General features: G+C 41.8%; 1 protein-coding gene across 1 annotated transcript in view; it reads right to left on the reverse strand.

Annotated features, from left to right (window-relative positions):
* Positions 1-27,145, reverse strand: part of xpr1a (xenotropic and polytropic retrovirus receptor 1a) — an 88,463-nt gene that overhangs the window by 18,514 nt on the left and 42,804 nt on the right. Inside the window, exons 3-10 of the mRNA XM_013135088.3 lie at positions 13,535-13,636; positions 5,497-5,714; positions 4,782-4,931; positions 4,146-4,229; positions 3,073-3,154; positions 2,716-2,903; positions 2,300-2,479; positions 555-723 (exon numbers count right to left, since the gene is read on the reverse strand). Of these exons, the coding sequence (XP_012990542.1) occupies positions 555-723; positions 2,300-2,479; positions 2,716-2,903; positions 3,073-3,154; positions 4,146-4,229; positions 4,782-4,931; positions 5,497-5,714; positions 13,535-13,636 (1,173 nt within the window). The remainder of the gene's footprint in view (positions 1-554; positions 724-2,299; positions 2,480-2,715; positions 2,904-3,072; positions 3,155-4,145; positions 4,230-4,781; positions 4,932-5,496; positions 5,715-13,534; positions 13,637-27,145) is intronic.

The raw sequence follows: 27,145 nt of genomic DNA on the forward strand, positions 1-27,145 counted from the left end.
CTCTACTGCATGAAAATACATGCGCGTGCAAACACACGGCCGCAGTTGCAGTCCTCTTTGAGTGGACAGCTAATCAGTGTGTTATTCAGATCGCTAAATGCAAGCGGTTCCATTTAAAACCCTGGTTGCTTATTCGCTGAGCCACAGCCGAAAGCTGCACTACGGAGTACTGAGGAAAACCATTAACAACTGATTTACCAGACAGGCAATCAGGCGGACAGACAGATTCTGAAAGGGAGACAGAAAAGTAGGTGGGCAGACAGACAACAGACAGGTCAACAAAATGACAGACATAAACAAACAGACAGACGAACCAACCGACACACCAACAAAGTGACATTGAGAGACTTGACACACACAGACAGGGCAGAGCTTGACCAGCCCATCTCTGTACGGTGTTTGCCAAGAAAACGGCCAGTAAAACGGATGTGCTTAAACTGATCAGTATGACATGTAGGTTTGAGTTAACCTTAAGCAGTTAGCTCAATTAAGTCCTGCTTGTATCGCAGTGGCTGTCTTCAGGAAAACACAGTACTAATTGTAATGGGACTTACTATTTAACATGGGCAAGAGGCCTTTGCGGTTGGTCCATTCGAGCTCGAAGCTGTAGAAGCAGATGAGATACTCCAGATCCATCAGAACGATAACAAGAGAGTTGAGCTGATCGGCCAGCCAGAAGTCTGCAAACTCCACCCGGTGAAACGGTGCTGTGAAAACCCGGAACTGGGGAGAGGACAGACTGAGTTAACAGACAAGAATTTCAATGTCAAATACAGTTGCATACTGCACTGAACACACCGCATACTGCACTAGATACACTGCATACTGCACTAGATACACTGCATACTGCACTGGAGGGGGAACAAAGTAGAGAAGTAGAGAACAAAGAGCAAGATACTTGTGCTCTAAGCCAGCTGGAATGTGTAGAGGGCATGAGCACTGTACCAGCCGGGAGTCTTCATTTTTCCCTACAGTAATCCTTAATGTACTGGTGAATAAACATGGAAACCTCTAATGAGGCTCTGTCTGAAGTGATTCAATTTGTCCCTCATTCAACAGGCCTTTTGTGAATGGCTGGTGGAGCACTGGAGTATGTCACTTTCCATTGTCCCACCAGACACAACACACATACACAAACAGGACGATCCGGGAGCACCAAGAGGTCAGCCTCAGAGCACTTAATACAGACTAATGCCATCTGGTCAAATAATGTTTGGGTATGTTTTCTGAAGTCTGTGAAGAAGACTGTGGGTGACTGGCAATGATACTTTCCCCCTCCTGCCTCAAGCGTTAGCCTGACATTTCTATATCTCTCTGTGGGTTAAACAGCCACACCTATTCCTAGATTGTCTCAGCTGCAAATGTCAAACAGGATTGATTATTCCTGTTTTATATTTGGGCTAATTAAAAATGTCTACCTGTCAATCTATGTCCCTATCGATCTTTAGCTCTCACCATCCTGCTCGGACACAGCAAATCTTGTCAACCAGAGGATGATGTTTCTGCTACATGTATTTATTGCATAAACAAAAGCACCAGGCAACCAGGTCTTGATTTGTGAGCGAGGCCCCAGTGAAGCCCAATCAGAGCCAGAGAGGGGGCTATGGAAAAAGTCTGGGAGGGCTGTGTAGCTGTGGAGATGAACCGGGGGAGGGGTTGGATGGAGGAGTAGGGGGCAGCAGAATACTGATGGATTTATCCCTGTAATGATTGCACAGTCACAGCCGCCACCTCCCCAGGGACCCGACTGCATTCTATTATCACTTACCCGCCTGGCCTCAGTCTCTCTCACACACACACACACACATACACACACACGCACGCACGCGCGCCCGTGCACACTCATGCATGCATGCACGCGCACAAACACACACACGCACGCACGTGCGTGCACACACACACACACTCCTGTCGGCACCACATTCCTTGGCTAGCAAACATAAGACAAAAAAGGGCCCAAAAACAACACAGCATCAGAAAGATATCAAAATACAGTTCTGCACGCACAGAAGCACCAGTCGAGTACTCTGTTGATACTGATTTAAGATTTTGTGACTTGTGAATACTGCATTCCTGTGTTTTTTTAAATATCCACCCTCTGATACACTCCATGACAGTTACCAATTTCATACAGTGTACAGAGCCGAAAATACTTGACACATTACAAACAAGCAAATAAGAGATGTCGACACGCATTTATAGTTCCTTAATAAATGTAGCTCTTAGATTGATTCATTAATTGTATTTGTTTGTAATAATACAATAAAAATCCACATGGTCTAGTTGAGGAGGTGCTCACCAGCAGTTTGAGCAGCCAAAAGCGGGACTTGTGGTAGCCGGTCTTGAAGGGGTTTATGAGGAAGAGGAACATGAAGCCGTAGAGGATGAGCGGGTTGATCTGCATGGGCAGCATGGTGTACTCCGAGTACAGGCAGGACAGGATGCTCATACACCACAACACGCCCAGAAACCCTGCAATCTATGGAAGACATGAACGCATGAAGGTGGCAGACTGATTTCCAAGTCAAACTCTGTAATAAGGAGGCATAAGCTTTGGTAATGTGAATCAAAACCAAACACTAGCGAAGGTCCATAGATGGAATATCCATTCCATTGCCTCTTTCTGGTGGTCGGGCAGTCTAATATTTTCTCGACCTTTTGTATTTTTAATTCTGTTTGCTGTCCTCACGCCTCCCCTTGTTCTCTCTCTCTTACCTCGAACAAGTGCTGGTGGGAGAGGTTGCTGCGTGGGTTCAGCTCAAAGATGAGAACGTGGTTGACCCCCGCCTGGCGCCAGCCATAGGTGTTGATGCCCAACAGGAAGAGAAACTCGATAAGCAGGAAGCCACCTCGGTAGATGCGCACCAGAGGCCACACGTTCTCGTAACGGATGAGGACAGCACCTGCAAAAGAATGGAAAAAATTCTGAAATCTCATTCTCAAATATCTGATGTTAATATCCTGACTTAATAAACTAGGCATGGACATCTTAAGTTTCCCTTTAAAGCCTGTTAGTCTGTTACTAACACCCACCACAATATGTTTTATTAGCATGCTTGTGTGTTAACGTACCAGTGAGGATAAAGGCAATGGCGAGGACGATGAAGACCCCACAGTACAGACCAACGCGGAAGGTAGTCCAGGCTAAAGCAGGCTGCCAGAAGAACGATAAGACAATAACAGAGATGAGCAGCAAGCAGTTAGTAGATTTGCCTACTATGCCATTCTAGGAGTAACTTTCCTAATAGCTACTTCATTGACTGAAAGTAACTTTTACAAAATGTTATGGTTTTCCCACATAGCCATCTTCAGACAAATGCAATTGTAAATTGTAAAACAGCATCTGCTAAATGATAAATGATAAATGTTCTAGGCCTTATTTTAATGACATCAGGTGCCCAGCTGGAAAACAACACCATGCGATCTCAAATTAATTTAGCTTGACATAAATTTTGCTACACTTATCCAGTGTAGCTAAACCATTCACAACATACAGTTAACCTTTTCCCGGGTTACACTGCAGATCATTTACTGTACCTTCATAGGAATGTTAGTGTGCTTACATCTAAAGGAATTAACATCAAGGGTTTTTTCTGTGTTAAAGGTACACATGAAGGTTCCCACTGGGAATGTGGACAAGCCATTTGGATCAGGTGTGATTCAGCGTGGATTCATATTAATACAGCTATGAATATAATGGAAATATTATTGGGAATGTGAGGCACTCTATAGGTCTTTCTCATCATCCCCAGTGGAACAGCTTTTTGTCCAAGCCTGGCTTGGAAAGCCTTTTACAGGATCGATACCACTGGGATGAATAGGGTGTGTGTGTCATATACACACAGAGTAGGAAGGACATGAAGAGTGGGAAGAATTCTGCTCTGCCGAACAACATTGATGTTGATGAGATCCTGGAATGGGCTGGAATTACGGTAGCTGGGGTACCAATCTCTTTAGCTTAATTCCATGCTCTATATCATATGTGAAAAACTTTTGAATAACATGTAGTGGCGGGGATTGGAATCTTAGTTAATACGACTGGTACTCAGTCAAAGTGATGGCAGTACTAACTTGAAAAGTAGTTTACTTAAATGACCACTGAATTATAACAGATCCTCTATAAAAGCTCTGGTGTGGTGTCTCACCTGTGCTGCCCCCAGTGGAGGCACTCTCAGCCTCTTCATGGCCTTCTGACGGTCCCCTCCCTCCAGCTCTGTGGTCACCAGAGCCTGACAAATACATAAAAGATATGTTACAAGAAAAGCAAGACTATTGATTAGTGATGATTAATAATGCAATATTCAATTGGTGTTTAGGGTCCATGTGAAGCTAAGTTGGTAGAACATGGTGCTTTCAACACCAGGGAGGTGAGTTCGATTTCCATGGAAGGCCATGTACAAGAGTATCTATTTCCAGTCCCTAAATTAATGACATAGAAATGACATCAAAGACCTGGTTCACAATTTGCTGGAATGAGAAATGTGCAGTTGAAAATATTAATATTTACTGAGTGGCCTTGTAATTAGACTGTTTAACCTGAGACGGCAAGGTCGGAAGATCAATCCCCGGGTGAGTCATAACAAAGAAGTTAAAATGAGACCTGATACCTCTCAGATTAACATGCAACATCAAGGTAATGGGTATTCTGTGATGAACTCGCATGCTTGGTTTACTTGTACATAAGCAGCCTTATGCTACAGAAAAAAAACGTTTTGGATCCAAAAAAGCTAAATGTTTGTTCACTGTCTAGTCCACTTGGGGCTTCTGTTCCAAGTTCGTACCTCTGTCTCAGAGATGAGCTGGGTGATCTTTTTACAGGTGTAGAAGGGTGCCACCTCGACCTGAGCCACACGCCAATCAGCCCCGCGGGGAGTCTCCAGGATCTTGTCATGCTTCTTCAGGATCTTACGGAAACCTGTGAAATTCAGATTCTGGAAGAGACAAACAAGTCTGAATTAAGCAAGAGATTCAGAGAGAAATGGACAAAGAAACAGACACCCTAAAAGAGGTGGAAAGATGTGGATAAAGCGTGAGAAACTGAAATACAGAGACTTTAGATTTAGAACCAGCATCAAACAGAAATATGGAGTTGTGGATGAGGCTGATGTTGTATCTAGGGATAGTGTTTGGAGTTTTGGTCACTAACCTTGTAGGTGTGCAGCAGGATGAGGCTGATGTTTTATCTAGGGATAGTGTTTGGGGTTTTGGTCACTAACCTTATAGGTCTGTAGCAGGATGAGGCTGATTTTGCATCTAGGGATACTGTTTGGGGTTTTGGTCACTAACCTTGTAGGTGTGCAGCAGGATGAGGCTGATGTTGTATCTAGGGATAGTGTTTGGGGTTTTGGTCACTAACCTTATAGGTCTGTAGAAGGATGAGGCTGATTTTGTATCTAGGCATAGTGTTTGGGGTTTTGGTCACTAACCTTGTAGGACTGCAGCAGGATGAGGCTGATGTTGTATCTAGGTATAGTGTTTGGTGTTTTGGTCACTGACCTGGTAGTTCTGCAATAAGATGAGGCTGAGGTAGAACTCGGAGAAGGCGAGTTGCAGGTCCTTGATGTTGCGGTGTTTGCAGCGCTCCTCCTGGGACAGATGGAACACCGTCTTGCGTTTACGGATGCCTGGCGCGTTGCTTTCACGCTGCGCATCAAGAGAAGACTGTAGCTCATTCTGCAGTGTGGCAAAACGTCTCTGGGCTTCAGCAAGTTTCTCTGCAAGAGGGAATATATACATTGTCCGAATTCCAAAATCACCAAATTAAAGCAAGTTCCCTTCACACGTTCACTTGGTTTACAGACTCAGATGTGACAGAAAATAAAAAGATTTATCATATGAACACAAATTTGATTGCTGGACATTTCAGCTTGATGGGTCTACAGTCAAGTCAAAATGTAATAGTGAAGGCCATAGCAACACAAACTTCACACTGGCTCACTTAGTGCATTGTAGTTCAAATGAGAGCCTGTCCTCTTCACTCAATTAGGTAATTTATCCATAGACCTGGATGTGACTGGCATTGTATGAACATCTGAACTAAGTCATGTTAACTACTTGCAAGGACTGGAACCAACTTTTGCCACTGTTGGAACTACTGTACCTCATCACTGAAAACAATATCTCGACCTGTCGCAAGACAGAGACAACAGACACAAACAATAAATTATCAAACAGAACCAGGAAGAAGCGTGTACAGCTTGGAACTATCTTCGGGTGATCAGACAATTACACATTGGAAGTGCACTCTGGGTTATATTGATCTCAAATTATTTTTTGATTTCCTCATTTAAAAAAACAGCAAAGGAAATGTAAGCCTTCATACAACTAAGCCTTAATGGCACAGATGCCTAGGCCTTCTCATAACAAACACACCGTTATTTGGCCCAAACACAAGGAAACACTAGGCCTCAACGTGCTATTTCATTCTGATGGTAAAAATAGCCAAAAGCTCTGGCTATCAACCTGGCTAAGAGTTCTGTCAGCTTCCCAGCTACAAAGCTTTGTTTTAAACAGGAGATAGGGATAGGCAAATTGTTACCTAACTATCGATAATTCTGATCCTGACATTTCACTTTTAAGACCGTAACTTCTTATTTTCAATCGTAATTCCACATTCCACCTGAGATTCATAATTCGAAATGTGATTGTGTCAAAGTTTCATGGCCAAAGTATCCCAAGACAGAACTCAACTTCTGAGATCTGACGGCGGATAGTTCTAGTTTTGAAAGTAACCTCTTCCATACTGAGAACTTTAGAAACAGGTGTCTTTAAATGTCGCTTGCATACAAACACAGTATCTGGGCATGTGTAAGAATTGGCTTCACAATGTTACATTGCAGTAGCCAAAATAGGCAGAAAGTAGTGCATGGGGTTTAACACTCTTAGATTTGGTGGAAATTGAACCACAATGCTGTGTACTTTTTTAAGTCCACCATAGGAGCGGGCAGCTGTTTTGATCAGGGCGTAATAACGGTCATGATAATGGTGTTGCCGTGTTGATATTAAACTTCTCGCCAACCGACACAAAGCTCACCGGTGGTGAACAAAGTTAATTTTGAAATCTTATCAGGGGGTGCTGAGGCTGCGTCAGGGGGTGCTGGGGCTGCATCAGGGGGTCCTTGATTCCCCGCCATACTAAAATATCTGATCTCTGACCCCTTCTGAGCAGGGAATGCCCGGACGGACAGAGAATCAGCAATTATGCAGATAAGAGTTTTAAAAAGGGTTTGTGAGTTATAGCTGGGAAATACCCACACCTTGGAGAAAACCAGAAAATAGTCTGATCGGACAATAAGGGGACCTAAAGGCTATATAAAGCCAATGCAAGTACGATAGGGGCGACTCTCAGTACCTCAGGCTCGGTGAGTGAACCGGTTCTAAATAAGCACAACCACAAATATTGTTGAGCGTTAGGAACCGCCGGGTGGCAACATAAAAAGTTCCTCGGTCGGAGGATTGATCGATTGGACCGTTCCAGACTTAGGACGCGTGTCATATGCCAGGGTGGAAGTTAACTGACCTTGCAGTAGGTCAAGTTACGCCTTACGCTACATTCCAGTGCCTGGTAAACTGAGTTCGGTGTAACCCCTCCAAAGACGTAAAATCTAACTAAAAAGATCCTAGGGCAAGTGTGAAATAACCAAAGACGCTTTGCGCCGTCACCCGATTAACACTGAGGTCTGATAAATAAAAGGAGGTAAGTTGATCGGGTGATCCCAGAGGTAAAGGCCACGAAAGTACCTGAGTTATAATGAAATGCCCTTTTAAGGATATATATCCTAACAGAAAGAGATCAGATTCCAACCAAATGCAATATGAACTGAATAAATATGTAAATATGTTATGATTAGTGAAATTATGTTCTTTATACAAAAGTAAAATAAATGTAGATCGTTATAATAACCTGGTTTGCTTTTTCAGTAAACCACACTGTGTCATAGACAGGACTATACACAGAGATGGGCCATCTTCAACTAAGCAAGCAAATATTTGACAGTGTTATAAACATGATGATCACAGTGTTATAAACATGATTATCACAGACATCCTTCCAATTTCTATGGTGGAGGTTGAAAAAAAGTTTTAAAACTGTTTTAAGTAGCAAAGGCTATAGGCTAATAAGTGTTTTCTTTTCCTAACCTAATAAATTATTTATAGAAATAACTAATACCAAAATAGTAATTACTGACAGACTGCAATAGAGAGTTATGTAATAGTAAATCCTGTAGTAGCAAGTCATATAGTAGATAAGACTCCTGTCAGAGAGTCCTGTCATAGAGAGTCCTGTCACAGAGTCCTGTCGTGGTGAGTCCTGTCGTAGTGAGTCCTGTCGTAGTGAGTCCTGTCGTGGTGAGTCCTGTCGTGGTGAGTGCTGTAGTGGTGAGTCGTGTCGTAGTGAGTCCTGCCGTGGTGAGTGTGTAATAACCTGTAGTAGTTGTGTAGTAAAGTATTTCACTGCTCTCCTTTCCATTACATGGAAGCGGAAGGAGAGTATTAGGTTCTTGCAGACATGAAAATGTGGCACTCAGCAGTCCAAATGCCAAGATCAGTACACGGTTAATTTCCCTCCTGAGAGAGCTAGAGACAAACAAGTGGCTCTGGAGCATGGCCCACATTCTCACCCAGAACCTCCCCCCTCCCCAAGCCTCATCGCATTTCCCCCAGCTTTCTATAGCTCTAACGGACACATTCCTGGACTGGCTAAGATCCAGTATCAGTCCTCTCAGCCTAGTTCCGCGGTTTGCAGCCCGCCACACATTCTACTCATAAGCCAAAGCCAAGCATGGTCTCAAACTGCCCATTGAGGACACGGGTGTTGAGTTCAGGAACACCGGGTTCAACGGTTACTTTAACACACCGTTGCGCACACAGCGTTTGGATTTCACAGTACCTAATTCACAGGAATGCTAGAATAGCTGTTCTTTTCATGCCTAAAGTACAGTAATCCTTCACAGAATAACAGTAGATTATGTGAACCATTCTGCCCAAAAGGTCTCCAATCGTCTGTACTCAAGTCATGACATAACAAGAGGCGTGAGAAAGTCAAGAGTCACATACTTCACCTAAGTAGGTAGGAAGAAATTAAGCCTCGGTAGATTTATGTATACAATCAAAGATGTTAGCATGTTAGCTGAAAAGACGAAAGGATTCCCTGTTTTCACATTAGTGTTTGGGTTCAGTAAAACACTGACATTAATGTCAGTGGTGAGAACAACTGTTGTTGCATCTGAATGTTCACTACAGAGTGTATTTCTGAAATTAGTGTTTCAAGTTGCATAAGGTAGTCCAGCGGCCTAAGCTGCAATTTTGAGTACAGATGTATTTACTGCATTTGAAAGACAATACACAGCAGGGAAAACTATTCCTTGTTCCCTTGCTAAAAACAATCTGAATTTGAAACTTAAACATATTATAATTAATAATTACACACACTTTATATTTCCATAACGTGTTCTTTTCAATGGCAGAATTTTTTTTAAGAACCTGGGAAGATAACCATATCAAGGCCACGCCCCCACATATGCGATACCATTGAAAAGCCCAGTGACATTTACAGTATGAGCACTACATAGGGGAAGCGTATTGAAGGATCTCAGAAGGATAATGACAAATGTTTTTCATGGAAAACAACAGGCAAAATGTATATTTTCGATACCGTAATAGCATTTAACAAAGACTGCATTGTGATGTAGTTTTCTCACAGAAATAAAGTACATTTTAGTGCTAGAAGTTGACTTAAGGGGCCTGATGACCTTTTTCAGAAAAGGGAAGCTACTTGGCACAGCTCTTTGCTCTCTGTGGAAGCTTGGATTCCCTTATGTAAAGCTCACACATTGAACACGACATGAAAAGAGGGAGATAACGATGTCTGTGCAACAAGATTCAGTAATTGCTTGTTTCATCCTACAATCCAGCTTGGAGAATAAACAGGAGATCCAGGCATGGAAACTGAGAGATTACGAGGCTGTAGTCAGGAGTTAGTTTATGTCCAACATTTTCTCGGCTTTTGACCCACAATGAGTATCCAGGGAACAATTAGGCTTAACTGACCTATAGGTTACTGGTTTGATGTTCTACCCACTAAATTACTTGGGCTTTTACATGGTGGCAAAAAAGGCCTGTTACTGCTGACAACATTGCCACAATGTGGCAAGCAGCATATATCTTGTTTGGGAGAATTGGTTGACTGTATTTCATCAGAACATCAAAAAACTAATAATCTCACAACAAGGAGTAGGATTGGCACCGCTTGAGTGACAAGGGGCATGGGCTGGTGTGTGCAGGAAACAGCCAGAAGAGGTGAAAAAAAATGTCAAATGTAAAAAAACACACATTAAGCATAGCTGACATATTTTAAAATCCCACATGCTCTCATGATATGGAAATTGTTAATACCGCAATATAAATGCGATTTCATCTACTTTTGCAGCTCCACCACACAGTGTTTGATTCTAATAAGACCAGTCTCCTAGCCTGGATTTGTGTACTGGTCACTGAGCAACAGGTATGGCAAATCATTGGGGGGAAGGATAAAAGAGAGAAGCAACAGGATGCTGGTCAGAGTCCAAGTTCCCTTTGGCAAGCCAACCTGACCTGAGTTTATTTTAGGGCTTCTGGCATAGCCTCATCTTTAAAGGAGATGAATTGGAAGGCTTATTCTAGAAGAAAAGCAGGGCATTTTAAAATATTTCAGACTTTAATGAACGGCAAATTAAAGTAGACACTAATGAATGCACCTTTTGTAGGCTTTGTTGACTTGCTGTCAAACTCCCATCTGTACCAATAAAGTATGTTCTTGTTAGTAACGAGATTCACAATATATTGAATGTCCATGTTGCCAGGCAGTGTCAGCCTGTTAAAGATTATTCTACAAGCAGCCTCTGGGGCAGCATTTTTTCTTAATACCACAAACTAACAGGTGGAATGACATCTCTCATAATCTATTTGAAATTAACCAGGCCTTCTTTGCTATTGTTACAAGACATGATAAAAACCAAAACACCAGTGTCAAACCAAATGTCACTTAGATTGCAAACAAGTTTGACATTAAAAGTGACTGAGTTAACAAATTGCAGATGCTCACAGTCAATCCTAGTAATGGTCTCACTTGATCAGTTTCAGAGAGGAGACATGTATAGCCTGTAACATAATGTGACATTTATATGATCCTTGTGGATCCTTCTTGCAGGTATTTTCGCAGCCTTTCCTGTATTCCGCACTTTTTCTCAACAGTACACACTTATATACACAGTGCCATTGAGTTTTATCTTACACTGAATAACTCATATGAATCTAACATTTAATTGAATGGAAACTGTCAAAGAAAAGAAAATCCTCTAGAAATTATTATTTTACTCAAAAACGTGTGCCAATCATTTGCAAACCCAAGAAAGTCTTTCTAACAAAATCTCTCTGACGTATACTCTGATAGATTAGACATTTTACAGTTCATCTGAATCTTTGGGAAATTTTAAGTGGTTCTCCATGACCCATCAACATGAGAAAGGCCAAACAACAGACGAATAAAATGAGACAAAGGTTGTTGACTTTCACAAATCATAAAAGGATAGCTACACACTCAAAATACCCATCTCCACTATTAGTCCAGTAATTAGGAAACAACAACTGTCTCTAACCAAACCACAGATGCAGGAACCAGTAGTTCTCGAAATGTCATTAGAACCAGGTTTTACGGTCTGAAGAGAGCCAAGGTTATGAAGAAAATAACCTAATACCCACTGAGAAAGTACATGTATGGTGGTGGATCTGTGGTCTTGTGGAGATGTTTTACCCTGGGAACCTTGTTATTTGCATTTCACACAGCATCCTTCAGTCCATGTTACCCGCGCAGGCAAATGGTGCAACAGTTTCCCAACATAAATTTAGAAAGAGTTTGGGGATATCATCATTTAAGGTACATAATATCATTAAAAGATTCAGAAAATCCAGAGAAATCTCTGTATAAAAGAAAACCAATATTGGATGGCAATGATCTTCGGGACCTCAGTCAGGACTGCATTAAAAACAGACACAATTCTGTAGTGGAAATCACTGCATGGGCTCAGGAAAACTTCCGAAAACCATTGTCTGTGAACACAGTACATCGCAGGTACTGTAATAACAAAACTAACAATGCTGAAGACAGGTGAGTACATGTAACATACGGAAACAGGTACTGTAATAACAAAACTAACAATGCTGAAGACAGGTGAGTACATGTAACATACGGAAACAGGTACTGTAATAACAAAACTAACAATGCTGAAGACAGGTGAGTACATGAAACATACGGAAACAGGTACTGTAATAACAAAACTAACAATGCTGAAGACAGGTGAGTACATGTAACATACGGAAACAGGAATGAGACTAGACTAGACTAGAAGTTAACATCACACTTAAATAGATATCCTAATGAACTCAAAGCAGCAAAAGATGCGTTCAATACACAAGAGACGTGGTGCAGGGAAGCCTAAAAACCAAGGAGTCGTTGGGGGTGCTTGAAACAGACTCCCATGACAGTACCACTGTGACAGTACCATTAATGCTGAACAATATATACAGGTTTTAGAGCAACATATGTTTGCCATCCAGGCAACGCCTTTTTCAGGGAAAGCCTTGCTCATTTCAGCAAGACAATGCCAAACCACATTCTGTCCATATTACAACAGCATGGCTCTGTAGGTGCTAAACTGGCCTGCCGAAAACATTTGGCGCATTATGAAATAAAAAATACGACAAAGGAGACCCCGAACTGTTGAGCAAACAAGAACTGTTGAGCTGCAATCCTAGATCAAGCAAGAATAGGAATACATTTCACTTTCAAAGCTACAGCAATTGGTGTCTTCAGTTCCCAAACGCTAACAGAGTATTGTTAATAGAAGAAGTGATGCAACACAGTGGTAAACATGCCCCGGTCCCAAAAGTGTCACAACTTTTTTGAAACAGGGTTATACATGTGTGCACTGTGGGTACCAGGCAATTTGGCTGCTACCCTTGGAGCAGTTTGCATTTCAAAGAGATGGGAGTGTTTTTAACAATGGGAGTGTTAGGAATTTAGCCAAGAGCAGAGAAAGATTCACAGAGATGGCACAAAACCTGTATTTTGGTTAGAAACTGAAAATGCTGGAGTCATGAGTAGGACTGAGGAATGTTCATTATTGTACATAATTGAAATTGCTAAGGGATGAACTGAGTTGTGGGCAAAAAAAAAGGTGTCCAGGGTGTATGTACAAACACAATGTTGCCTATATAAAGTATATTTAGCTACGAAAAGTCAAATAATAAACACAGGCTTCTTGGCATTTTCTTGCTCTTCTTCTGCCACAAAGGCATGTGGGCAGCCTTACAAGATGTGAAAATTGCAGCAGCAAAATCAAGCATTTCAAATATCGCAGAGTAATCCTGGAGGAACTGTTAAGTACACTCAATTGGTGGGATTTTAGTCTGTGTGAAAAACAGTTATTATTATTCAGAGAAGGCTGGGCCTATCACATATCAAGCTTAGTAGCATTACTAAATTAAAGAAACTTACCTGAATAGAATGTGTTGATCTTTAGGAGCTCCTTCTCACAATTCTGGAAAAACTTCTCCTCAAACTTGGCGTAATATCTCTTGACAGTGTCCTCATCAGTTACTGGAGGGGAAACAAGAGAGAAAGAGAGACAGAAAGAGGTCAGTTTCCAATAAAACATTTAGCCACAAACACATTAAGTAACCAACGAGAACCAATGAAGGGTCACAAAAATATAGAAACCAGCTTTTTGTGCAAATATGCATGCATATGCTAGCCACTCGTAGACCTCTCAGATGGATGTAAACAGCTTTACAGGTAAACAGGCAACCATCAGTTTGTGATTACATTTACAAGCATAGGCTGAAACAATGCATTTTGCCATTCAGACCAAACAAAACTGGCTGAATGGGTTTTAAAGAGCAACAAAGTGCACTTTTCATCCTAAAAAAAGAAAACACTGCCCTGTCTCTCTCTCCCCTCCTTGAATGATACAAAAGCACTTGTTTTCCAAAGAGGTGATAGAATGGGGGATGGCCAGTTCCTGTGGTATGGCCAGTGTTGATATGAGTCAGGTGGGTTCACTCTCCCCTCCACAGAGGTCTGTAACTTGGACCAGAACTGGCAGACTCATGCTGGATCAGGACTGTCATTCAGCATAGAGTAACCCAACACCCCGGTGTGGCAGGTCTTACAACCACACCTCCATGTTAGCCAAGCTCTTCCCACTGATAGCCAAGCCCACAGACAACGGCAGCCAAGAGAAACAGGGCAGCAGGGTGCTGTCCCCAAGAAGCCATCTGTCTACTACAGGCGTATTTGACTGTTAACCCGAGAGTTAAAAAGCCATAGTCTAAGAGACTTGCCTCAATGGCCTGAGAAGGACGGACAAAGGGAATCTGCAAACTGAGAGAATGTGGTTTCTAAATCCCCTCCAAAAATATTAATATTCATCACAATCCCTTTCTTATCGATGTTGTCCTGGCCAGACTTGATGTTTGGTACCAGTATTGATGTTCTATCTCCATATCACAGCCAGGGATATGGCACACATACCGTCCGTCACACTTTCTCAACAGTAAACGCTTGGGCAAGAATGGGGTTATAATAGAAATGTTAGCTGGCCTATCATATTAAATAAACCTCTGATGCAAGCGGAGACCTTTTGATGGAGAACGGTTCAATTCTGTTCTCAGTAATAAGAAAAAGATGCCCAAGGCTGTAAGCTGTCAATATCCCCAACTCTGTTCGGCCACAAGCAGAGTGAGAAGGCAGGGAGAAACTGATTGTCCTCTGTAAAAGACTGGAAATGTTTCTCGGTGCCAGCGATCCAGTCAAGCGATGCAGAGATTTACATAAAAAATGTCAAAAACATCTGTACAACATAATTAGTTGTGCATGCGATCAGTTTGTTGGTTAAAAATGCTTCATTAAGCATTTGTTATTCACCAATCCATTGAGAGATCTGTCCCGATTGTTCAGCCTGTCCGCTTCCCGCGGTCCTCAGTGTACATCCACATCAAGATAATGACAAAACAACTTTCTAAACAGAACCAGATCGGACAAGGGCAGATACTTAAACTTATTTTAGTTGGGTCAATGAGGTACAGAGAGAGAGAGAAGCAACAAAAGAAAAAAGAATGACGGGGAGTGATATATTAGAGAGAAAGGAGAAAGAGAACAGAGTAAAGAGAGAATGGTTGGGAGAAAGAAAAGCGAGAGTGAAAGAAAGTGACATAGACGAGAGAACACAGAGAGAGAAGACAGAGTGCTGTGTAACAGCGGGGATTAGTGCGTTGAAAAGGTAAGTGTGGCGTGAGTGCCATGCAATTTGTACCCCAAGGCCAAAAGTGTGTTGGTTCAAATCTCCAATCTACTAAGATGAAAAACCTGTGATTGTGCCCTTGAGCAATGAGCTAACACTGTAATTAATGAGCTTACACCCAAATTGCTAGTGTGAGTGTGAACAAAGGACAGGACTAGGTTAAGACTCAAATTGAATGTCAAATCCTTTGAGAAAAATGGGACTGGAGCAGCACAATATTACGACGATACAATATCATAATGATTTTAAGTGCCAATACAATATAGAAATAGATTTTCTAGCTTCTATGTATAGGGTTGTGGCCAAATCTATTGACCCCCTGGAACTTTCTTTAAATAACTCACAATTGCCTGAAAAATAATAGTTTTTTCATAAAAACTGGATATATCCTTTAAAATCACTGATATCAAGTGCTTTCTGTAGCCTTGGATGCCTTCACTCAACTACCGTTTTCTAATTTCTCCACAGGTTTCTATGAAATTTAAATCTGGATGCATTTACCAAAAATCGAATTGGTCTAATCTGTCCACAAGAAATTGTCCCAGAAAGATTGTGGCATGTTCTCTCTGTCTCTCTCTGTCTCTCTCAGTAATGGGGGGGGGGGGTCCCTACCTTACAACCCCTTTTCATTGAGTTGATGGATGGTGTGATTTGAAACTGTTGTACTTGTTTCTGAAGGTCAGCTTCAATCTGTATGGAAGTTATCAAAGTGCTTTCTTCACCATTGGAAAAATCCTTCCTTCTAGTATTCTCTTGCGGCCAAGTCACAGAAAAAAGACCTCCTGACCTCCTAAGACAATTCTCTGGTTTTCTTTCTTTTCTCCATGAGAATGCATAATTTGCTCCATTAAAATTGACTGAATGAGTGATTTTCATATTGAGGTATGTTCAATTCCAAAGAAAAGGAGAACCCCCTGCTTGAAATCTAATTATTTCTAACTACTAGAAAGTGCCAATGATATTCTGTGCCATTTTAGGATTTTGTTGTGGAATGAGCTAAGATTTACTATATTATTAAGATTTTTTGGTTTAATCAACTCCAAACCAAATAAATACATACGTGGATACCAAAAGATTTGCACAATTTCATAGAAGAAATTTTGTATTATTTGATTGATTGTTTGAAGGGCAAGGGTGCCAATACTTTTGGCCATAACTGTTATTGCAGAATCTTATGGATGTTAAATTGCTGAAGAAAACAAGTCCCTTTTTAAAAGGAAAGAAATTTGAATGAAAAACAATATAAAATACTAGGCAAACCATCAAAGACAAAATATTTATATATATAATTTATATATAATTTCATCATGGAACATGTCCACATGAAAACAAGGGGGAGGGAAGACCCATATCATGAAAGAAAGGTTGTGGACTTTTGATGAAGTGAGCCTAGAAGATTTTATGAGAGAAAATGGAGGAGATGATTAGTGAAGAGTGAAGGCAGTGACCCCCCTCGCCTCCCCACAGCCCCTCCTTCCTGACACTCTACCGAAGAACTCTGCTGGACCCCAAGAGACCGTCTGTGTGTTAGAGTGTGTGTCTGTGTCAATGTGCATGTGTGTTATGTGTAAGAACAAAGGAGCACGAGACAGTGCAGCTGTAAAACGTCCCTTTCCCTCCAGCTCCACATTGACTATTCACCAGATATCCAACACAAAAAATTAAAATGTCTCTATAACCATCATTCCAGCCTCATTCACTTCACCTCAACCTCAAAGGCTCAAATCTGCATGAATCAACATAATTAGGCCCCCGGAGTTAGAGTAAAGTGCAAACTGTCTCTGCTCATTTATTTTCAACTGCAAGGACTGATGTAGATGAACGGCTCAATTGTAGTGGGAAAAAATTCTAAACAAAAAAATCCTCATCGTCTAGACCTTTTATTACAATTAATCTAAATATGCCTGTATTGGTTTGAATTTAGCTGCTTCTCTTTCAAGCTTCCAGTCGTTTCTTCACCCATGACTGGTAAGGGGACAACCAATCCCACATACTCCAAAGGTATCATCTCCATTGTGCTTCAGACAGACTGCTCTGGAGGGCCTCTCCCAAAGATTGTTACACTGGAAGAGGCCCAGCAGCACAGATAACAACCAGCACCCTGGGGGACACCGCCACAAAGACTCAGAGCCACGGGGAGCAAACATGCAGCGGCACAACAAAGCTGTCTCAACCAGCCATTGCTAAATGCCATCCTGCTGCAGTATTGGCCATGACATCACGGACATGAGCGAGCACTTAGATGGATCGTGATGTGTGTGTGTGTGTGATGATTGAAGACTAAAGATAATGCATCGTTTGATAAAATTGTGTTTGATAGTTTTTGACATAGATACAGTGGATATAAAAAGTGACAGAACTAAATTGTGTCAGAACTTTTACACCTTTAATATTAACTATAATGTGAACAATTCAATTGAAAAACAAACTGAAATCTTTGAGGAAAAAAATAAAAATCACAATAACCTGGTTGCGTAAGTGTGCACACCCTTAAACAAATACTTAGTTGAAGCACCTTTGGATTTTATTACAGCACTCAGTCTTTTTGGTCAGGAGCAGTGGCATTTTTCTATGTCAGAAATTGGTGGGGCACAAACCATTTCAAAATATAGGATACATACCAGTAAAGCTACAAAACTCCCTCTTGCTATTGATGTGTTTATTTAACACATCAACAAACAGCGTGGCTCCACAAAACTGTTAGGTCCTCGAAGAGTCCCTGCCCCAGCTCCATCCTCTCGCGCCCTCTACCCGCTATGCACTCACGACATAGTGCACCTGAACGCAGCTCTCACTCCAGATCACAATCACAACAGAAGTGTTGTATAAAACACAGACGTCTGGCATAAGGAAGAAAAAAGATTCCAGCAGCTGCAGAAAGGCTCTGCCCCTGTGTTTTTTTGACAGGCTGTACGCCTCACTTATGGTGGCCTCATCCCATCCTGGTTGTGTGCGCTTATGTCCTCCATACACAGGAGCAGCGCAGCATGGTTTTCCCAAACTGCATTGACAGTTCTACTTTTGAAGTTCCATCGTACAGCGGGTGGCCTTGGAATGCGTCTCTGTGTTGCCACGTTTTGGAGCGCAAGAGAAAAACATCTGCAAAAACACCTTCAGGGTGTTTATCCTTGCTGAACAAAGTTGCTGCAAGGTCAGGTTCAGCTGGTGAGTATAGAGGTGAACAAACTGTGCATCCGATTATTCCAGGATTCAGGGAGTCCACCGACTCATAGTGCCCCTGCAGTGCGGTGTCCACACATTTTCCACACAGTTTAATACATGTTCCGACTGAGAACATACCTGTTTTCCTCCACCTGTTTGTTATGCTCCTCAATAGAACATTTACCCTTCCAAGTAAGCCCAATTTCACAGCATTGTCCAGATGACACCCGCTGCCCTCATGTTTTCCTCGACCAAGTACCATCTCCACCAAATAGCAGACATGGAGTTCCTTCTTTTTCGTTAGCAACTTTTTCTTCAAAAAACACTCCACGTTAAACATTTGCCAGCAGTTTGAGTGATGACAATATCCCATGGCTGATGTGCACCATGTCGCTTTACTTCAAGGTTCTCCTCCAAATTAAAGGTTTCAAACTGGTGCTCGAGTATGAAATCCACTTTTTTTATTTTCTCAAGTTATCTGGTGTTTGTGACGCTAACAAGCTAGCTAAGACAACCTACCCTCCTCGCTCTTCTTGCCGACTAATGTTGGCGCCAGACAGACAGACCACCAATCAGGTCTGAAATACGAAATGACGCTGTAGTGGAGCTACCGGCTGTCAGCCCCAATTGGCATCAAATTCGTTTGATCTACATTGATCAAACTAACATTCTGAGCATTCGTATTCATATTTTCACATGTACAATGTACACGGCATTGTGAGAGAGGGGCTAGCCCCACATTCACGCTTAGCCTATGGCCTACTACTGCGAACTCGAATCGGCAGAACGCAGTCTGAAGGCAGGAATCAACGAACATTAAATAAAATCCTAACACAAATGATATGCCATTTAGGAAGATGCTAATAAATATAATAAATTATAGGAAGTAATCTTCAAGAAATAAAAATAACAATTTTGTTGCAGTTCTTTCTGTTGACAACAGGGGGGCTGTGCCCCACCTGCCCCAAATGACCAGTCGCCCCTGGGTAGGAGTCTATTAGCATGGCACATCTTGACATGGCAATATTTGCCCACTCTTTAAGTCGTCGTAGTGCTGAAAGGTAAACTTCCTCTTCATCTTTCAAACGGACGCGTGAAGGTTCTGTGCCAAAATTGCCTGGTATTTGGAACTGTTCATAATTCCCTCCACCCTGACTAAGGCACCGGTTCCAGTCTTCTCGTCTTTTCATCAATTTTGGAGGGACGTCCAGTTCTTGGTAATGTCTCTGTTGTGCCATATTTTCTCCACTTGATGATAACTGTCTTCATTGTGTTCCATGGTATATCCAATGCTTTGGAAATTATTTTGTACCCTTCTCCTGACTGATATCTTTCAACAATGAGATCCCTCTGATGCTTTGGAAGTTCTCTGCGGACCATGGCTTTTGCTCTGAGATGCAACTAAGAAAATGTCAGGAAAATCCTATTAAAACAGCTGAACTTTAATTAATTAATCAGAGTCACTTTAAATGATGGCATGTGTGTAATGACTTGAGTTTGAATATGATTGGTTAATTCTGAACACAGCCATATCCCCAGTTATAAGAGTTTTTATTTTTCATTTTCCCCCTTCAAGGTTTCAGTTTGTTATTCAATTGAATTGTTCAAATTATAGGTTACTTTAAAAGTGGAAAAAGTTCTGACATGATTTATCTTTGTCTCATTCTTTGACATCAGACTTTTTATATCCACTGTATGCATTTCCCTTTTTTTATTCTAAAGTTAGGTACATTGTTACCCCAAATTTTTATCCTGTCCCAATTTTTGTTTTAATTTCCACTCCTCACATCCACATTTTTCATAGCTAACATATCAGAATCACCTGCCAATTCTGTCGATGCAACAACATTTCATGTTGGGCTGGGAACTGCCATGAAACTCAAAATACAATATTATAATAATGCCCACTGAATTGGCATTTGAGTGTTGTAATTATTACAGTTTTATATGTATTTTAATTTGGTACTGTGGTTTTATTGTGATTAGATGTTCGAATCATTGCACACCATGTTTGTTGCATCGGGATAATACAGAACCAAGAGAAAATAGTTTTTAGTCATGAAAGTAACAGTGCTGACAACATACTTATTCCATATTAAATTTAAGGAAAAACACTCAACAAAATACAATATACAATGGGGAGAACAAGTATTTCATTTGTTTTCCTACTTACAAAGCATGTAGAGGTCTGTCATTTTTATGATAGGTATGACATAAGTATTTGATCACCTACCAACCAGTAAGAATTCCGGCTCTCACAGACCTGTTAGTTTTTCTTTAAGTAGCCCTCCTGTTCTCCACTCATTACCTGTATTAACTGCACCTGTTTGAACTCGTTACCTGTATGAAAGACACCTGTCCACACACTCAATCAAACAGACTCCAACCTCTCCACAATGGCCAAGACCAGAGAGCTGTGTAAGGACATCAGGGATAAAATTGTAGACCTGCACAAGCCTGGGATGGGCTACAGGACAATAGGCAAGCAGCTTGGTGAGAAGGCAACAACTGTTGGCGCAATTATTAGAAAATGGAAGAAGTTCAAGATGATGGTCAATCTCCCTCAGTCTGGGGCTCCATGAAAGATCTCACCTCGTGGGGCATCAATGATCATGAGGAAGGTGAGGGATCAGCCCAGAACTACTTGGCAGGGCCTGGTAAATGACCTGAATAGAGCTGGGACCACAGTCTCAAAGAAAAGCATTAGTAACACACTACGCTGTCATGGATTAAAATCCTGCAGCGTACGCAAGATCCCCCTGCTCAAGCCAGTGCATGTCCAGGGCCGTCTGAAGTTTGCCAATGACCATCTGGATGATCCAGAAGAGGAATGGGAGAAGGTCATGTGGTCTGTTGAGACAAAAATAGAGCTTTTTGGTCTAAACTCCACTCGCCGTGTTTGGAGGAAGAAGAAGGATGAGTACAACCCCAAGAACACCATCCCAACCGTGAAGCATGGAGGTGGAAACATAATTCTTTGGGGATGCTTTTCTGCAAAGGGGACAGGACGACTGCACCGTATTGAGGGGAGGATGGATGGGGCTATATATCTTGGCCAGCAACCTCTTTCCCTCAGTAAGAGGATTGAAGATGGGTCGTGGCTGGGTCTTCCAACATGACAATGACCCGAAACACACAGCCAGGGCAACTAAGGAGTGGCTCCGTAAGAAGCATCTCAAGGTCCTGGAGTGGCCTAGCCAGTCTCCAGACCTGAACCCAATAGAAAATCTTTGGAGGGAGCTGAAAATCCGTATTGCCCAGCGACAGCCCCGAAACCTGAAGGATCTGGAGAAGGTCTGTATGGAGGAGTGGGCCAAAATCCCTGCTGCAGTGTGTGCAAACCTGGTCAAGAACTACAGGAAACGTATGATCTCTGTAATTGCAAACAAAGGTTTCTGTACCAAATATTAAGGTCTGCTTTTCTGATGTATCAAATACTTAGGTCATGCAATAAAATGCAAATTAATTACTTAAAAATCATACGACGTGATTTTCTGGATTTTTGTTTTAGATTCCGGCATGCACAGTTGATGAGTACCTATGATAAAAATTACAGACTTCTACATGCTTTGTAAGTGGGAAAACCTGCAGAATCGGCAGTGTATCAAATACTTGTTCTCCCCACAAAATATCAATAGTCACAATATATAACTGTATTGATATTTTCACCCTTTACTACTTTCATGCAGTATTTCCACTAGGTTAGTGGAAGCAGCTGCATTTAGTGGAGGTATATACACATTTTATTGGCAATTCTGATTAGACTAAATCATCATATAATTATAATATTCAAATTTGTATTACTGAAGATCCAATCTCCAATCTTGAATAACAAAAATGACCGTACGAGGGAGAGAAGAGGAGCAGACAGTCAAATATTCAAATACTGCACATGAGCTAGCCAGTCGTTGGTAAACCATAGAGTAGACCTTTTTAAACAACATTTTTACCAAATTCCTTATCCCTCCCAGTTTTCATGATATCCAATTTCTGATTATGGCCTTTCCTCACCATAACATTTCCATCAGGATTAAAACATGTCCTAAGCACATCTCACCATGCTTCTTATCACACTGCTTGCTCAACACATCCAGTTATTTCATCTAGTGGATCATATCACGGCAATAGAATTCCTTCTCCAATCATTCCCTTCCAACCAGGGGACATGTTACCGCAAGACTATCCCAGGCCCAAATACTTTCCTGCAATGTCTGGGACACAGGGCTAGGACCAATTACACCGATCAGCCATAACATTATGACCACTGAAAGGTGAAGTGAATAACACTGAGAATCTTGTTATCATGGCACCTGTCAGTGGGTGGGATATATTAGGCAGCAAGGGAACTTTCTGTCCTCAAAGTTGATGTGTTAGAAGCAGGAAAAATGGGCATGCCTAAGGATCTGAGCAACTTTGACCAAAAATGGTTCAGGAATCGTTTGAGGAACTCAACAATGAGTTCAAGGTATTGACATGGCCTCCAAATTCCCCTGATCTCAATCCAATCGGGCAACTGTTGGACGTGCTGGACAAACAGGTCGGATCCATGGAGACCCCACCTCGCAACTCACAGGACTTAAAAGATCTGCTGCTAACGTCTTGGTGCCAAATACCACAGCACACCTTCAGAGGTCTAGTGGAGTCCACGCCTCGACGGGTCAGGGCTGTTTTGGTGGCAAAAGGGGGACCTATGCAATATTAAGCAGGTGTTCATAATGTTATGGCTGATCGGTGTAGCTCATGTTTATGAGGCATCAGAGGGAACCATATATATTTCCTCCATTGTGAATGACAGAAACCTCATCCAATCAAGGCCCATGTACATCGCTTCCACCATACAGGTTGATTTTGACAAACTAGCAGAGTGGTCACAACTAAACTACCTAAACCTGACAAAGTGCAAAATCATGTACACTAGCCAAAATTGAGACCCACCATTGTTTTTATGCATCTCCATACACCCACTTGAGGTGTGCAGCAACAAACCGCTTAGCAGTACATTTTGAAGCCAATCTAAACCGGGACACATACAACTCAAATATGACCACCAAATGGAAGGTGAAGGCTCTTCATAAGGAAACATCCTCCCCTCTATAACCTGCCTTATTAGTCCAGTCCATCTGGCCCAGGCCCAACAGCCCAACAGCACAACCCCCTTGACAGGATCCAACAACGTGAATGTACAAATAAATCACTTCATTTCCCATTGATAGAGAAGTAATAAACAAGCAATTTTTTCAATAACTGAAATGTCATTTCTGTTTACTTCATGAATTGACTGCCTTCATTCCAAATTGACCTGAGCCCTCGCGAAACCATTACCAACATGTTTCAGCCAGCCAAATGGTGACCCTCATAGCAGTCACAGGGGGGAAGTGAGAAAACCTTAAGTGCTTTAGGGCAGCCATGAAAGAGAAAGTCACTTGATTATTCTGCAAAAGGATTGGTGAGCAGAGTTGGAGTGTTTGTGAGTTCTTTGTGTTTTAATAAAGATGGATGCATGCTGCTTTCACTATATCGTCTAAAAAGAAATAACATCTTAACCTACACAAACCATCACACCTCAGAGCTAGTGAGGTGCAGGAGCTGTCCAAAGTGCTGAAAGCTGTCCTACAGTACCATTGGAAAACCAGTGAAGGCACATTGGATTCATTATCAAGCCGTGATTACGGACGGAAGCCAACAAGTTATACTCCATTATGAGAAACCAAAACGACAATATACAAGAAACCATCAATCCTGTGGCTTGAATATCCTCTTGATTCTTATTCAGAACGTAAGTGCATCGAAAAGGGCAACAATTAGTTTTTACATATATTTGAAGCCGAAATTTACTAGCTTTACTGCCGATATGGTGTTCTTTTTAATGCCTTCATGATGAAAATACTATGAGTTTAACAATTTGTTCTCTGTGAAAAACAAGTCATGTTGATTTCCCATGCAGGTTGCATAAGGGCAGACAGCCCTTTTCCTTCTCATGGTGTAAATAAATCATGAGCAACTTCTCCAGACAACGGCTCCAATCTCCCCCTCCTTAGACAGGCGCTCCCTGACCCACCCCATCAAATCTCTACATAAATCCTGCATGCTTACCCTAACCCCTGTGGAGAAAATAAAGAATGAGCTCCCGGCATATATATATATATATACACACACACATACAGACTGAAAGAAACAAAGATCTTTCAGGCAAAGGAGAGAGTTGTTTACAAAGCCGGGGTTCCCAGTTGGAACAGTAGTCTATTACTTTCATAGTGCCGAGATGTACTTGACGGTCTAGGTTCCAGGCTAGACTGTGGTGTGGGCTAACTAGTGACAGGGCACTACACAGTGCAACGCTAATATATTTTAGTGCTAATTATGTCATATCATATTACCCTGAAGGTTTACTCGGGGGAGGGGAACATGGTATGTATCCTTCTCTTATGCCTCATACAGCTTTATCACCCCCAGTCATTTTACACTTCATTTAAGCCAAGTAATGACACCTCATTGCTGTTTTTTACCCACGTCCTTAAGGCATCGTTATTAGTGTAAGTGAACGCTCGGTTACCGCCATGGTATTCATTCCACTTATTTCCCTTGTCTCTTTCCCTTCAACCTGATTTCAATTATTTTTTATAGAGGTACTGTACTGGAGGATGCTGTGAAATACAATAAAAGCTCTTATGATGGGTGCGGCGAGGACTCTTGGAGCTGCCCAAATTGGACAGGATCCTTTTCATAACGTATCACCTTACTGTATCGAACTAAGGGAACGAGGGGTGTGCTGCCTTAGCTGGTGTTGTTCTAAGGTTTCACTCTATCTGAGGAGTGAGGAAGCACCATTGGAAGAGAGAGCCAAAGAGAGAATAAGAAAGTGGGCAAGAGAGACAAACCAAAAGAGAGTAAGAAAACGCAAGCAAGAGAGAGCGAGAAATCACTCACACATTCATTCATACATCCTCTGGTTAAAGGCATTCAAGATCAGAAGAACACAAAACAGAACCAGGCAGACATTGCCCCGAACACCCACCCAATTCCCTCACCCGCCCTACCCCCCCCTACCCCCTTCCCATTTCCCCTTCAGCCACAATTAATTCGACCAATCACACAGCTTGTGGAGCCAGGGGACCATTAAGAATGCACATCAACTAGGCTAGCCTGCCAGGCCTGGAATATCAGTAGAAATAACTACAGACCAGATAGTGATAGGTCCAGCCCAAACAAACAGCTGTAGTAAGGGATGATTCACTTTTCAGAGAGCATTTTTTCATTTGAAAGCCGTGTGTTTAACCAGTAGCATGGGGAATGTGTTGGTTTATGTGTGTGTGTGTGTTTCTGCCTGTGTGTGTTATGGAGGATTCCCGGCAGCCTGCAGATATTGCACCAGTTGAATACATTAACGGCAGGAAGGAGAGCCAGGGCCAGATGGGGATATGAAATGATCTGAGGGACCAGGAGAGAGTGAGAGACAGAAGAAGGATGTTATTATGGAATATAACACCAGTGAGACAGACAGACACAGGGAGAGTGAATCATGTTCACTACTTAATAAAACACACTGCTGCAAACTATGTAGATCATGCTGGAGGTATGGAATGCTTCTCAAGATACTCTTTTGTGTATATGTGAAGACAATCCCCATGTTTTTTGTGTTGATAATTAGTTATTCAATGGACTGAACTGTTGATTGAAATCTTTTTTTTCTTTGCTGTGGATGCTGTATCTTCACTCCCCAACAGCAGGACGTGTGAGCTGGTTTTGTGTTTAAGGTTCGAATAAAACTTCCTAAGTCATTTCCACATTAAAATGTCAGGCTTGATTTGTCATGAGGAAAAATGTTGACCAAACCCCAAACAAAGAAATCCTGATAACAATTCACATTTCCTGTTGCTGTTGGACCATTTTGCTGCTGTATGAAACCATCTCAAATTCAGATTTGGTATCTATAGAGTGCTATCCATGGTTCTAAACCACACTGGACTAAAATCAAACCATTTCAGATAAGAAAATATCCTTATATACAAAAGTAGTTTCTTTCAGGCATATATCTCACTGTAATCGTAATGAACATCCAAAGACTGTGTTAAAGACAGATTTTCTCAGCAACTCATCAATGTATCCCTTTAAAATATCCTGCATCCCCTAAACAACATTAGAACGCAACAAAACCTAAAAGGGATGTTTGTCCAACTGTCATCATTTCATCCATCTTCCGCATCAGCTACAATAGTAAAAAGTTAATTTTGAAAGTTTGCTTTGAACCAATTACCTTACAGAGTTTTTCTTTCCCAGCCTATATGAATCAAGACAATGACCAACCAGAGTCTGAAGTACATGTCCATCAAAACTCAGTCCATTTATTCCACAAGTATTATTGCGGTGTTGCTCCCTTTGGCCTAAAGGATCTCCTGCAATAGTTGGGAGACTGATGAAGTAGAAACACTGCGTTGGCGTCTGATTTTCAGAGTGCACATCTCTGGCCCTATTTCACCACAGCCCTGTCCTGCTTTGTCCTGCACAGTTACTCCTCATCACTATGATCTGGTCGGACAGTCACAGGATTCAGGGCTCTCCAGTGGATATACAGCCTTCAGATTAGCACCGGGTCATAGAGGCAGTGGGCCTCTACGCTATGGAAAACTGAGTAGCATAGACTAAGG

Source organism: Esox lucius, chromosome 8, assembly GCF_011004845.1.
Source record: "Esox lucius isolate fEsoLuc1 chromosome 8, fEsoLuc1.pri, whole genome shotgun sequence".
In the NCBI taxonomy this organism is placed as follows: Eukaryota; Metazoa; Chordata; class Actinopteri; order Esociformes; family Esocidae; genus Esox; species Esox lucius.